Genomic DNA, 14,245 nt, shown 5'->3' on the forward strand with positions numbered 1-14,245 from the left:
GTTTCATTTCATTTTAGATTCATATTTTTCTAATATTTTCTTAAATTATTCTATTTAAGTTTACAAACATTTCTCAAAACCATTCGTTTTGGTCTTGGATTTAGATTGAGTTTAGGATGGTCCCCCTGATGGAGACAGCTGTTGAGAGTGTGTGGGCATCAGAGGTGATCCCTACCCACTGCTGTGCTGAAGGCTGCCCCCTGCTGGTCGTGCTGCAGAGGGGGGATTTCCTGTTTGCTGCTCTGCACCTCCAGTTGCCGCCGGTAACGCTGCACACACTCCTCTTCCAGCGCACTATAGGGCATGCTCAACAGACGCTCCATCAACTGGATGAACCGTGCATACTGAGAACGCGCACAGACACAGAGACACACACACACACACACACACACACACACACACACACACACACACACACACACAGCAGTAAGTACCCGTATGTATCATCTCTTTGTATAATTAATCATCAAATCTGGATGCATTTTATTATCAGGCTGTACATTCAGGAATGGAAGTGGTTGGACAACATAAGAAAGAGAGCTCACATCATTATCGGAGATATTCTCAACCAGTAACTCCTCCAGTTCTTCCTTCCGTAGCCACCTGCTCCCCACGAGGGCGCTGCAAACACACACACATAAATATAGTTCCATAGGGAAACGTGATACACATCCAAAATACACACACTGACAGGTGGAGAAGAGAGACAGGACAGACACACTGACAGGACAGACACACTGTCAGGTGGAGAAGAGAGACAGGACAGACACACTGACAGGACGGACACACTGACAGGACAGACACACTGACAGGACAGACACACTGACAGGACAGACACACTGACAGGTGGAGAAGAGAGACAGGACGGACACACTGACAGGTGGAGAAGAGAGACAGGACAGACACACTGTCAGGTGGAGACACACTGACAGGTGGAGAAGAGAGACAGGACAGATACACTGACAGGACGGACACACTGACAGGACAGACACACTGACAGGACGGACACACTGACAGGACAGACACACTGACAGGACAGACACACTGACAGGACGGACACACTGACAGGACAGACACACTGACAGGACAGACACACTGACAGGACAGACACACTGACAGGACGGACACACTGACAGGACAGACACACTGACAGGACGGACACACTGACAGGACGGACACACTGACAGGACAGACACACTGACAGGTGGAGAAGAGAGACAGGACAGACACACTGACAGGACAGACACACTGACAGGACGGACACACTGACAGGACAGACACACTGACAGGTGGAGAAGAGAGACAGGACAGACATACTGACAGGTGGAGAAGAGAGACAGGACAGACACACTGACAGGTGGAGAAGAGAGACAGGGACAGGACAGACACACTGACAGGGCCTGCACTCACATCTGGTTTGTGTCCTGGGAGAAGAGGCCCTTGTTTCTCAGCCGGTCCTGATGTTTTTCCACAGCCAACATTTTCCCATATACGTCCTGAAAACATACAAATGGATCATGAGGATTCCTGGTCGACGGTCACTACTGGGCTTGTCTTCACAAGGAGGACAGACACTAGTCAGAGTATAGGGTAAGGGGGGACAGACACTAGTCAGAGTATAGGGTAAGGGGACAGACAAACACTAGTCAGAGTATAGGGTAAGGGTAACACAGACAGACACTAGTCAGAGTATAGGGTAAGGGGGGACAGACAGACACTAGTCAGAGTATAGGGTAAGGGGACAGACAAACACTAGTCAGAGTATAGGGTAAGGGGACAGACAAACACTAGTCAGAGTATAGGGTAAGGGGGGACAGACAGACACTAGTCAGAGTATAGGGTAAGGGGACAAACACTAGTCAGAGTATAGGGTAAGGGGGGACAGACAGACACTAGTCAGAGTATAGGGTAACACAGACACTAGTCAGAGTATAGGGTAAGGGGACAAACACTAGTCAGAGTATAGGGTAAGGGGGGACAGACAGACACTAGTCAGAGTATAGGGTAAGGGGACAGACAGACACTAGTCAGAGTATAGGGTAAGGGGACAGACAGACACTAGTCAGAGTATAGGGTAAGGGGACAGACACTAGTCAGAGTATAGGGTAAGGGGACAGACACTAGTCAGAGTATAGGGTAAGGGGACAGACAGACACTAGTCAGAGTATAGGGTAAGGGGACAGACACTAGTCAGAGTATAGGGTAAGGGGGGACAGACACTAGTCAGAGTATAGGGTAAGGGGGGACAGACAGACACTAGTCAGAGTATAGGGTAAGGGGGGACAGACAGACACTAGTCAGAGTATAGGGTAAGGGGGGACAGACAGACACTAGTCAGAGTATAGGGTAAGGGGACAGACACTAGTCAGAGTATAGGGTAACACAGACACTAGTCAGAGTATAGGGTAACACAGACACTAGTCAGAGTATAGGGTAACACAGACACTAGTCAGAGTATAGGGTAAGGGGACAGACACTAGTCAGAGTATAGGGTAACACAGACACTAGTCAGAGTATAGGGTAACACAGACACTAGTCAGAGTATAGGGTAAGGGGGGACAGACAGACACTAGTCAGAGTATAGGGTAAGGGTCGCCCCCCTCTGTTCCTTTACGCTGTCAATTTTAGTAGTGTTCTTTTTTTGTACAAAACCCATCAATTCTGCGCTTCTAAACAAACACACACACACACACACACACACACACACACACGAGCAACCCCATTATAAAAGCAGATCCAATCTCTCCCACTCTCCCCAGCACTGGTTGAAGTTAATTGTGCGGGGGGGAGAAATTGAATTGAGGAGCACTTGGGCCGACACCACTCCACACAACCTCCCCCCTGTGGTGAGTCTGATGCCAGTTCAGACAAGCGGGCATGTGGACACCATCTTCCTCTGCTTGGCAATTCCACAAGCCTAGAGTGTGTGTGTGCGTGTGTGTGTATGAGTGTGTGTGCGTGTGTGTATGAGTGTGTGTGCATGTGTGTGTATGAGTGTGTGTGCATGTGTGTGTGTATGAGTGTGTGTGCTAGTGTGTGTGTATGAGTGCACAGCTGCACTCAACCTATGAGCCACCTATGATGGAGTTTTCCTATATTCTCTCAAATAAGATGTCATTACCAAACACTCAGGTTGGAGCGTGTAATCCATACTATCTAGTGAGTTTATCTAATAGTACTGACATGCAGACTCAGCTTAACACTAATACTAGGCTACTTCTTAAATTGTCTGAGTAAATGAAAACACACAATCACTGCCAGATGAAATGTTATTTTGATAAGACGGCTCAGAAAGTAACTTTGCAGAACAATGAACAGTACACACAGTATATATTTACAAAAAAGAGCTTCTGTCAGCACTCACTGTCTGTGCATCCAAGTCTGTCTATATGACTGCGAGAGCTGAGGGGTCTGGTGCCTATTATTGTGATGCAGGGCTTTTAGATCTCAACCCAGAGCTCAAGGCACACAGACCCACCATAGGCTCCTGTGCAGCCTGACAACATGCCCCTCACACCCAGCTCCCTCTCTCAGCTAGGACCACCATAGGCCCCTGTGCAGCCTGACAACATGCCCCTCACACCCAGCTCCCTCTCTCAGCTAGGACCACCATAGGCCCATGTGCAGCCTAACATGCTCCTCACGTCTCCTCTCTCTCAGCCAGCTCCCTCTCTGCAAGACCATTTACCTCCACTGTCAATTATTCCACAGATGTTTATTTAATTCCCTCTAGATAGAGTCAATGCAATCTTCCTACTGTTCAACTCACCCTTCTCTCAAAACACACACACACACACACACACACACACACACACACACACACACACACACACACACACACACACACACACACACACACACACACACACACACACACACACACACACACGACTGGCAAGCTAACACACACTAAAAATTGTGATTAAAAAGATACAAATAATTAAAAACAAAACTCTACGAATGTAAAGATACTAAACAGGACGCAGATAGTGAAATAGACAGGGAGGAGACGATACATGCAGTGGTCACTTGACACTTTAACATTTGCACTGATAAATGGTATTGTGATCAATTGTACATAAGAACTACTGAAGCACCACACACAGAAAAACCTGCTTTTAATGCCAGATGCATATGAGCCCACTGGGGCTGGAGCAGTTAGCAGTGTTATATAATCAGTACTGTATCTGTAGTCAGAAGTTGTGGCACATTTTGAAACATTTCAAAGCAATCTTTACAAAAAAACAAACAACATTGCTTATTTAAAATACCAAGCGTGACTGAGAAATAAGATGGCCCTCTGACTGGAAGTCCCCATGTTGTCTTCAAGAACTGGACAATAGTTCATTTCTGACTGGAAGTCCCCATGTTGTCTTGAATAACTGGAAAATAGTTCATTTCTGCACTTTCATCATGAGCGAGCTGTGAGCGAGCATTTCCTTTACTGTTGGTTTGCCCTGTGTGTCCTTTCCCTTTCACCTCTCCCTTTCTCCCTCTCTCCGTTTCTCTCTCTCTCTCTCTCCTCCCCCCCCTCCTTCCCTCCTTCTCTCCTCCTCTCCTCCTCTCTCCCTCCCTCCCTCCTCTCTCTCTCTCTTCCTCCCTCCCTCCTCTCTCTCTCCCCCCCTCCCTCCCTGTGGAAAGGCTTCATCAGAAGGCGCTGCATTATTCCGTCTCCCAGTGGGGGTGCACCTCTCTGCTGATGCGGTGGCTGCCAGTGGCAGGCAGATTTGACACACCTATTTAAATCAGCAGCAGGAGGGTGCCAGGGGGGTGCCAGGGGGGTGCTGCGCCAGGGGAGGGGAGGAGGGAGGAGGGCAGAGGGGCACGGTCAGGACGGAGGATGGTGCTGGTGCTTTCGTCATATCTCACACAAAAGCCATTTTAGTGCTGTGAGACAACTGTGTGGCCAAGGTTGCCTTAAGAATGAGGAAAGAGGGTGAAAGTGGGAGAGAGAGAAAGAGAGAGAGAGAAAGAGAGAGAGAGAGAGAGAGAGAGAGGGGTACAGGTCCTTTGTGTGTACACATGTACACATAAACACTCGACAAAAACAAAGGGGGAAATGGTTAAAGAATGGAGTGCTGCAGCCGTGTGGAGATGGGGGCTGGCAGAGGGACCTCTGGGGCCTCCCCCTCACCCCAAACCACTCCCCTTCACCCCAAACCCCTCCCCCTCACCCCAAACCCCTCCAGATCAACACAAGACCCCAGAGGAGCACAAAGCTTGACACGCGGCCGCCGCCAGTCCCAAAGCTGTACTCCAAATGCCATTTCCAGGGTGCGGGAACAAGAGCGGTTTCACAGTTATACAGTCACTGAAACCTGCCAGATCACAAGCCCCCCTGATCCCCCCCCCCCCCCCCCCCATACACACCCTGTCAATCTCTTCCACACACTTTTCTTTCTTTCTTTCTTTCTTTCTCAGCACCTTGACGTGTGAAATGGGATGTGACAGAGCCGGGGGGTATACAACCACCCCTCTTCTCTATGAATAGGGCCTGGAGGCCGGGCCCGTAGATTCACCTCATCATGACACAGGGGCTTATTTTACCCCCACCCCCACCCCCCTTCTCTCCATCCATCCAGCCAACCACACCCTTCCCCAGGGGTCTTGCCACCCCCACTCTCCCTCACGCACGCACACTCACTCAATCATCAAGCCAGACAAAACATGACCCCTGCTGTCCAATCACACTAAGCTGTCTATTTATCTCTGCCTGCCTGGCAGCATGTCTGTCTGCAGGCTCTGATTGTATGTCTGTCTGTCCTGATTGTCTGACTGACTGTCTCAACTTCCTCTCTGTCTGCCTGATTGTCTATTTGCTCTCAATATTTTCTTGTTGTCAAACTGGCTGGGACTCCGTTTAAAAGGATATATTAACCTCTATCCAAGAGGATGAATGCTATTTTTGAATATAGGGCAACAGAAAAATAAATAGGCATCTAGAATACTTCATACTGTATAGACGATGACATGAGACTTAAAGACAGACTCTAAGACAGGGGGTAACAAACTCACGTGCATAAGCGAGTAGTATGATTGCTTTCCTGTGTAGAAGAGGAAGTGGAAGGGACGGCCATCTTGTCCCCACTGGATTGCTGTGTAGATTGAAATAGAAATGTCCTGGTTAATAGACCAGTAGAAAACCACTTCTGGATAGTGAATAACTCACTAGCATCACATACTACAAGAGAACATCAGATTCACTAAGACAACCATCGTGAGTGTTTAAGTGTCGACTGGGCGAGGGTCAGAGGTCTCATTCTATAGGTTGCACAGGCTTTCAGCACCTCAAATAAGACAATCATTCTTGTTATTTAGAGTCCAGAATAGGTCCTTATTTTGAAAGAGCCACTAGATGGAGCAATAATTACTAAAAGTAAAGGACTGCAAAGGACTACCTAGGCTGGAGTAGTTAGTGACTGGCTCTGTTCACAAGATGAGACAGAGGCTGGTGACAGGATGCTTCCGTGTGTTAGGATTAGGATTCAAAATATATTACAAATATATCCTAATGTATTTACCATTGCCCATATACTCCTATTGGGGCTGATGCCTTAGAAATAAAGTCCCTAAACTTACCAGTCTGTTTGGGAAACACCTCATCTGGATGCTGGAAAAGAAGGCAGAGACATTTTAGAGATCACTGGCAACTTGGCTTTACAATGCTAATGTGAGAAAATCCATTCAACAAGAGAGGAGAGAGGGGAAGACATTACCTTCATAACTGGCCTCGCTTTTTTCTCAAACAAGCCAGAAGGAAACAGGTACTTTATGCTTCTCTGTGGAGGGGAAAGTGATTTTCATTTAACTGAACAATAATTTGTATTCCAAAATAAGTCATTGAACAGTATGGAAGAGATACTAGAGAGATGTTGACAGTGACAGGTAACAGAGTAAGGCAAAGCTACAACAGGCATGAATCATAATGGAACACAAATCATTCACGAGTTCCAACAAACAGTTACAGTTAAGGAATCAATTGGTACAACATTTGTGTCCTTTTCTCCTGTCTTAGCCCTGGACTGAACATCTTGGCAAGGGGACCAGGCATGATGTGGCACAGATACCTTTTTTTAAATATCTCAACTTCAATAATGTTTTGGAATTTTTGGAGTGAGAATTCAGGGCTGTCAATACAATCATACAATAGTGAACTTATGACTAGAGGCAAAAAAGAGCAGGACTGTTGATTGAAACAGACAAAAGCAACAGAAGTCAATCTCTTTTAGTGCTGTCAAAGAATAAGAACATGGCCAGAAAGCACACCGACAGAGGAAGTCAACACCTGTTCCAACCAGGGGAGGCAATATGGCCTCTCTCCCTCAGGGAGGGTAAACTCACACTGTCCAAAAAGCTTCACTCAGTCTAAACTTTAGCAACAACCATGAATAAGCAGGCTATCAAGGACTGAACTGACTAAGCATACATTACACATGCACAACACAACACACACCATCATCAGTTTCGTGAGTGATCAGAGTATTGGGATATTTTGCCAACCGTTACACAATAGAAAAATGGAAATACCATGAAAGTTGCATCTCTTGTGACTACCTCATGAAGCTGATTGAGAGGATGCCAAGAGTGTGCAAAGCTGTCATCAAAGCAAAAGGTGGCTACTTTGAATAATCTAAAATAGAAAACATATTATGTTTTTTTTTTAACACTTTTTAGTTTACTACATAATTCAATACGTGTTCTTTCATAGTTTTGATGTCTTTAGTGTTAATCTACAATGTAGAGAATAATTGATAATAATAAAACCATTGAATGAGACGGTGTGTCCAAACATCTGACTGGTACTGTGTGTATATGTATATATACCATGATCTTGTTTAACTGTGACCCAAGAATCAAAATGAAATTGAATTGTGGGACCTGTGGTAATTTGCACCCCTAATTTATGCATTTATTAATGTCCTCTGCTGTTGAGGAAGGCATTCAGATTGTCACAGACTCCATATGCTATTCTACATAATGACACAAACCATTACTCTTTCAAACATTAAATGACAGATTAAGTTATTAAAGTTGAATTAACTGAAGTTACTCTCTAATATGATGAAGGTTAATCAACCATTCAAATGCTGTTTTTGTGGTCTAATATGAAACTATTATTACCCTTAGAAAAATAGCCTCCTTGAACAGCAAGTCACTTCTGTCAAATCAGTTCCTGTTGTCTGCACACAATACGTTAGGGTGCAACTGAGAGACTGAAGGGTTCAAATATTTATGATTAGCTTCTCTAGGGCCCTGACAGCAGAACATCTGTTGCACACCTTCATCTACTGTTAGGGGAGGCATCACATCAGGTGGAACATTCTAGAAGGAGCCAGGCAGCAGCCTCCGTCGTCAGAGCCCATTTTCCGCTACATATCTACCTGGCATCTGGAGCCTGAACACTGAACGTCACAACGGCTTGGACATGCCCCAACTAATGACTCCATTTATTAGACCTGAGAGTGATCTGGGAATTAAAAGATGAAGGCTGGAAAATCAAACTTCATCAGTGAGGAGAATCAATTAGTGGAAATGTTGTTGTGTGCCAACCCAAAGTAAAAGCATCGCTGACATACCAGCCAACAAACACCCTCCATTACGCTGGACTACACATTAATTCAGACGTTAAATACTCGTTAGAGGTTTGGAATCCCTGATAAATGTCCTGGTTTTTTAAAGAACATCCGTTTGTTTTGTCTTTTTAAACTAAAATGAATATAATCTAGACATTGTAAAGGACTATATTATAGCTGAAAATGCTTGAAGTTTAATGGAATATGTACATAAAAAAGCCCTTTTTCTGCAACCATTACTCCTGTGTTCCAATGGCACATTATGTTAGCAAATCTTAAATTATAATGATAATTAATCATCATTATGATTGTGCAACTCAAAGCCGTTCTGCTTGTGCCATCTGGAACATAAGCATTTACTTATAGACTGTGGTTTAAAAATGGCCAGAAAAAAAACAACAGAGAGCTTAATTCCACAGAACAAACAAAACACCAGTCTCATCTTCAGCAGTGAAAAGGTAACTCTAGAATGCAGGCCCTTTAGATCAGATTTGAATCGAAAAAGACAAATCTGAGCTGGTCAGTGAAAGGAAAAGATAAAAATGGACACAAGACGACTGACACTGGACAGAGGATAAAAATGTGTGAAGTGCAGAAAACAAATTAAAAGATGGCGGTGTTTGACTTATACAGCCAGTATTTTCTCCTCTTAAAATTTTTAAATGGTGTTTTGGTCTGTGTGATTCCACCCTTTGACACCCCCGACCCTGGGTTCTCAGATAAGAACGAGAACGCAGCGTGCGACCACCATTGGAAGTCTCGTTTTATCCTTGAGACTCAAATGTTCAACATTTCTCATGTCTCCCGTACGTGACAATCTAAGGGATCTCACTAAATCTCATGGATTTTCACTCCCAATAGCATAGAACAATAATTACAAGTCCATTAGCCTGCTGTGCAGTGCAAGTGAGAGACTGCCATGCTCACACTGTCTGTGTAGCAGTTTAGGCTACTATAATCAATGAAGTTTCAATCACTTATCTCGAGGCGAACCAGACCTGTTTGCGAAATACCTTGCAAATGTAACAATATGCTTGCTGTGTTGTCTTTTGGGGTGGGGATGGCTCACGAATTTTCATGGATTGCAATCACTGATTTCATAGATTTCAGTCACGTTAACTTGACAGGTATGCAGGACCTGCACTCTCTCTTCAATCTGTTGTTCTTCCTCTAGATCATTTGTATCACTAGGATCTGCACTCTCTTTATGTCTTCTCCACCATCTGCTCTCGTATCAGCCTCACCCGACCAGCCCTCACTGGCTTCACTTGACACCGATTAGGACACTTCATAACTGAGATCTGCATCGGGCTGCAACAAGGAAGAACAGTAGGCTCCTACTCCAAAAGATGTGAAATGATTTACACTTTATCTGTTAAATTGAGCAATATGTCATCATAATCGGGGCTTGGAAAGAAGTAACTCCAACTCCAGTGTGTAGCCTATTTTTGGAACAGTGGGCTTGTTTTAGGGATAACAGGCTTAGCTTTGGCTAACGTACATAGCCAGCCATGCATTAAAAAAAAAAAAAAAAAATCACAAGCTGGTTTAAAATGTGCAAGCAATGTATACTGCAAATGTAGGTTCAGTGCCCTAAATCAGCACAACCCATGTGAGTTTTGAGTCTGGGGAAGTGGGGATACGGGGCTCTCCAATATTTTGAATTTGGAATGTAGTACCGATTTGTGTCCGTACTACAGATAGCTCCTTTAAATAAAAAAAAGAATGATTTGCTCATCAGTTGGTCAGTATTGTGTGTAAGTAAGTAAGTGTCGACGGCAAGCAACGGTTGAAAATAGATATTCATTTCAATTGTCAAACATTGCTCAGGTGTCTTTTTAAAACATCCTAAAAAAATCAACAGCAGCAACATATGCATATACACACGCATATATACACACACACACACACACACACACACACAGAGATCTTTCCTCTTATCGGCCTTCTGATGTCTTGAAATTTTTTCACAAGAATCTACCTCTTCATCGCTGCCCACACCTTTGACTTGGGTTCTGGTCATAGTGCCATCGCATCACATTCTAGTTCAAGCCCATCAGACCTTACCTAAATGTGTCCCACTCTCTAGGCTACTCTATAGACTACTGCTCCATTCTGTACACTTTGTGAAGGTCATATTAATAGTGGAAATTAATAAAGTAACATTATGAAATCATCGGTTTGCATGCTTCACCGAGGTAATCAAATTTGATATCGCTTGGCTGGTAAATATTTTTGTCATAACATAAAATGCATACCACGTGGTGAAATTGATTATAGGTCACAGAAAGAGCTGACACGAGGCTTCAGGGCTAACATGAAGGACAAGGCAAATATTACAGTGAGAAGGGCTCACTTGAGTTGTATCCATTTAGGAAATGAAGGCAACATTTTAAAGGCAAATTATTGCTCAAAACTTTCGCAGTTAGTAGGGTATTTCCAGACTGTCCCTGATATGGCTTGGCAGCATTTTTGTTTTTTGTATCCATTCTATGGGATTTTACATGTAAATTGCTCTCCAATAGGAACAGAGCCACTAGGAGCAAAGGTTTTCATTTTCCCTCCAAGGTTGTACTACTCCCAATAAATGACCAGCCCCGGGAATAACCAAATAGCCATTCATTGACACTAATGGATATTCAGATATAAAAAAAATGGTTAATATGGGCAATTTCCCAATGCTTACATCAATATCTTGTTGTGTAAAGGTCTCGGGGTCCTCCCCCATCATATTGGCTAGATGGCGTTTCCCAATGTTGAACTCTTCCACCTGTTGCTTGATGAACTCTTCTGTAAACTTCTCCGGACCAGCAGCAGCCAGATTTTTCCGCAGAAGACAACAGCTTGTACATATCTGTCTGCTGACGGGCTGAGTGACAAAAAATAGATCAGATTGTTATTTTAATACCGTAATAATCCTATATTGTAAGCATAATAATAGCTTTGAAGATTTCATATATTTATCTAAATTGGAGTCAACATTTGTGCATGCAGGTGAGACAAAAAGAATAGAATAGAATCAAATAGAATTTGTGGTCCACACAAAGTGGATATTAGTCTAATCTTTCAGTGAAACACAATAAAATCAAAAACATAAAAGTACCATGTGAAAGCTGAAAACAGACCTAGAATCACTTAATGAAGGGCAACAATTCTCACTTGTGTTTAACTCTGCAAGTAAATGAGTCCATAAACATGTGATGGCCATTTTCTACATTTGAATTGTGATTCATAGGAAAAGTACGAGCACTAAAAACAATATTTGTATTGATTAAAAGATGACTGAAGATTACTGAGCTTGACCCTGAAATCTGAGGCAGGTGTGCACACTGCCATCAATGTACATATTCAGCTATTTGGTACAAAGAGTCTACACTTCCCAAATGTAAACAGTAGATAAAGAAAATAAGACATATGCATCAAACATAGTTCAGCAATAGCATCTTGACCTATTCTGTGACGTGCTTGGTCTAAAATTCTGCTATTACGCCAAACCTAAAGTCTCCTCAAAAATGAGTCAAGACAGTAAGGTACTTGGTGAAATCCGTAAGGTCGTGCATAATCTGTTACGCAAAGGATAACGTAAACCATGCACTATGCATACACACATTTAGGTATCCTCTATGTGAAATCCAACGTATTGGAACATTTAGATTAAAGAAAACAGCTAGAACACCGGGTGACTTAAGTGTAAAATGGAAGGAAGGTGTCAACTAAATCATTAAATAAAAACTAGCTAACCTAACGTTTACGTTACTTGTTAACCTAAACAACGCGTCGGTTCACATATCCACCGACAGAGCTGATGCAAAATAAAAGCATCGAGGTGGTTAGAAATAAAACGTCTAATATTCAGGCAGTTAATTTGACAAGCAGGTAGCTTACTCACAAGTAAGCTAACCAAGGGCATTCTGATTTGATCTGTGTTATCCCACCATGTAACGTTAGCCTACTGTACGCAGCTGAAATAACTGCACGTTATCAAAGATAAAGTAGAAATATATTATAACCACTCCGGTTTTACCTGTCTGCCAACTGCTGTGGTGACAATGTGAGATCCTGCGAATCTATTCCCATATTTTAACAGAAGAGACCCCACGACGGTGCCTCTGGCGGCCGCCATGATGGTTCAGATACGAACGAAAATCCGGAAACTGCGTGACGTAATTTCCCGTTCCAAATTCTCCTTCCCTGAAACCGTGTGTTGGTTTTCATATGAAGATCAGAATGGTAAGTATTTATTTGCGTGCTGTTTCGTCATGAATAAAAATGTAAAGTTCTTATGAGTCTAATACTGTCATCTGTGTGTTTGCCACACTCTTTGACACATTGTATGTATAATCTTTCAAACTAGACACGGCCAAACTAGACACTCACATCCAATTTAGCTTTAGTTCACAGCCAACATCACAATCTTTCATATCACTTCGAATTCCTGTCATTCATAATTTCCAGGGCAGTTAAACAAAGCAATGATATTTGTAGCTTAATGTCTGTTTGCTTGGTCAAATGAAATTGCTCATTTGAATGTAACTGGCTTGAGCAGCCAAATTATTTAGTCTACCTGAAGATTTATTTTAACTCTGGATCAAGTCTTTGTCTATTGACACTTTAAAGCTTTTTGTTCTGTAAACCATTTATATTTGTGGCTACTTTTATAAAACTGTTTCGGCAACTTCCCGTTTTTTTTGGCCAGTTTTGCACTGTAGTTATCAAGCTTTAGGTTCTGTTCTATACTGAGAGCCATGGCACTGAATTTTTATTGTTGTGGTCTGATCCTTGTTACAAACCACGTGTCAGAGGCATTCTCTAAATGCTTAGGAAAGGTGCTTCAATGCTTTATGTCTTATCTCCTTTAGCACAGGGTACACTGGGCCATCCTTTATGAAAGGAGAGGAGATAACACATCCAACAATTTATTCTGTCAACAACAATTAAAGACCCATGTCAATAACATCCGCCGTAGCATAATTATGTAACCAATATTAAGTGCAGTCAGATTCTCTTAGCACTGCGGTTGTCTCTTCCTAAAGTCCTTATGAATTCTCCCTCACAACTTTCCTTGACCTCATGACGTTTTCCATCGTGGTTAGGAAAGGACATAGGATGTAATGTGTTTGACTATCCAACCGCAGACAGAGAATATCCAACCACCAAAAGAAGCTGAAAGAGTTAGACATTGTTAATCAGGGTGCAATTCTTGACTCATATCTTCTGCTATATCAGCAGCTGTCTCAGCCCATAATATGTGAGATTAAAGCAGCACCATGCAGCAATTTACTACTTTATCAGGTATGTTTTGGAAGCAGCTAGTTTTAGTGATGTTAGGATAGGTTAGGTCTCATGGTAGGGAAACCGACTTACAGGCACAGTTTCAGTGATGTCACTAGTACCTATGGCTAATTGGTAAAAGCACACCTGCCCTGGCATCATAGGTTAGGCCCTCTGCGGGAGTACCTTCAGATTTAGATTGTTTTGCCCTCTGTGAGAGTACCTTTTTCAGATTTACATTGTTTCTTTGGATTAAGTGGTTATTCAATATCCAACACGTTTTTGTGATTCATCTGGGTATGATGAGGGCAGCCCATTGTTGAATTTTGATGTGCAACAGTTGCACTTGTTCATTGGCTACGTGCTAAGGCCGATGTTTTGTTTAGAAGGTAATTCTGAGG

The 14,245-nt window shown here is 43.2% G+C and overlaps 1 protein-coding gene across 1 annotated transcript in view; it reads right to left on the reverse strand.

Annotated features, from left to right (window-relative positions):
• mrps9 (mitochondrial ribosomal protein S9) overlaps window positions 1-12,751 on the reverse strand; it is a 16,713-nt gene extending 3,962 nt beyond the window's left edge. Inside the window, exons 1-8 of the mRNA XM_012823303.3 lie at window positions 12,598-12,751; window positions 11,260-11,442; window positions 6,717-6,779; window positions 6,580-6,610; window positions 6,016-6,095; window positions 1,411-1,496; window positions 546-621; window positions 176-344 (exon numbers count right to left, since the gene is read on the reverse strand). Coding sequence (XP_012678757.1) covers window positions 176-344; window positions 546-621; window positions 1,411-1,496; window positions 6,016-6,095; window positions 6,580-6,610; window positions 6,717-6,779; window positions 11,260-11,442; window positions 12,598-12,696 — 787 coding nt within the window. The 5' untranslated portion in view covers window positions 12,697-12,751. The remainder of the gene's footprint in view (window positions 1-175; window positions 345-545; window positions 622-1,410; window positions 1,497-6,015; window positions 6,096-6,579; window positions 6,611-6,716; window positions 6,780-11,259; window positions 11,443-12,597) is intronic.
• Window positions 12,752-14,245: the final 1,494 nt, after the last annotated feature.

This window comes from Clupea harengus, chromosome 21, assembly GCF_900700415.2.
Source record: "Clupea harengus chromosome 21, Ch_v2.0.2, whole genome shotgun sequence".
Classification (NCBI taxonomy): domain Eukaryota; kingdom Metazoa; phylum Chordata; class Actinopteri; order Clupeiformes; family Clupeidae; genus Clupea; species Clupea harengus.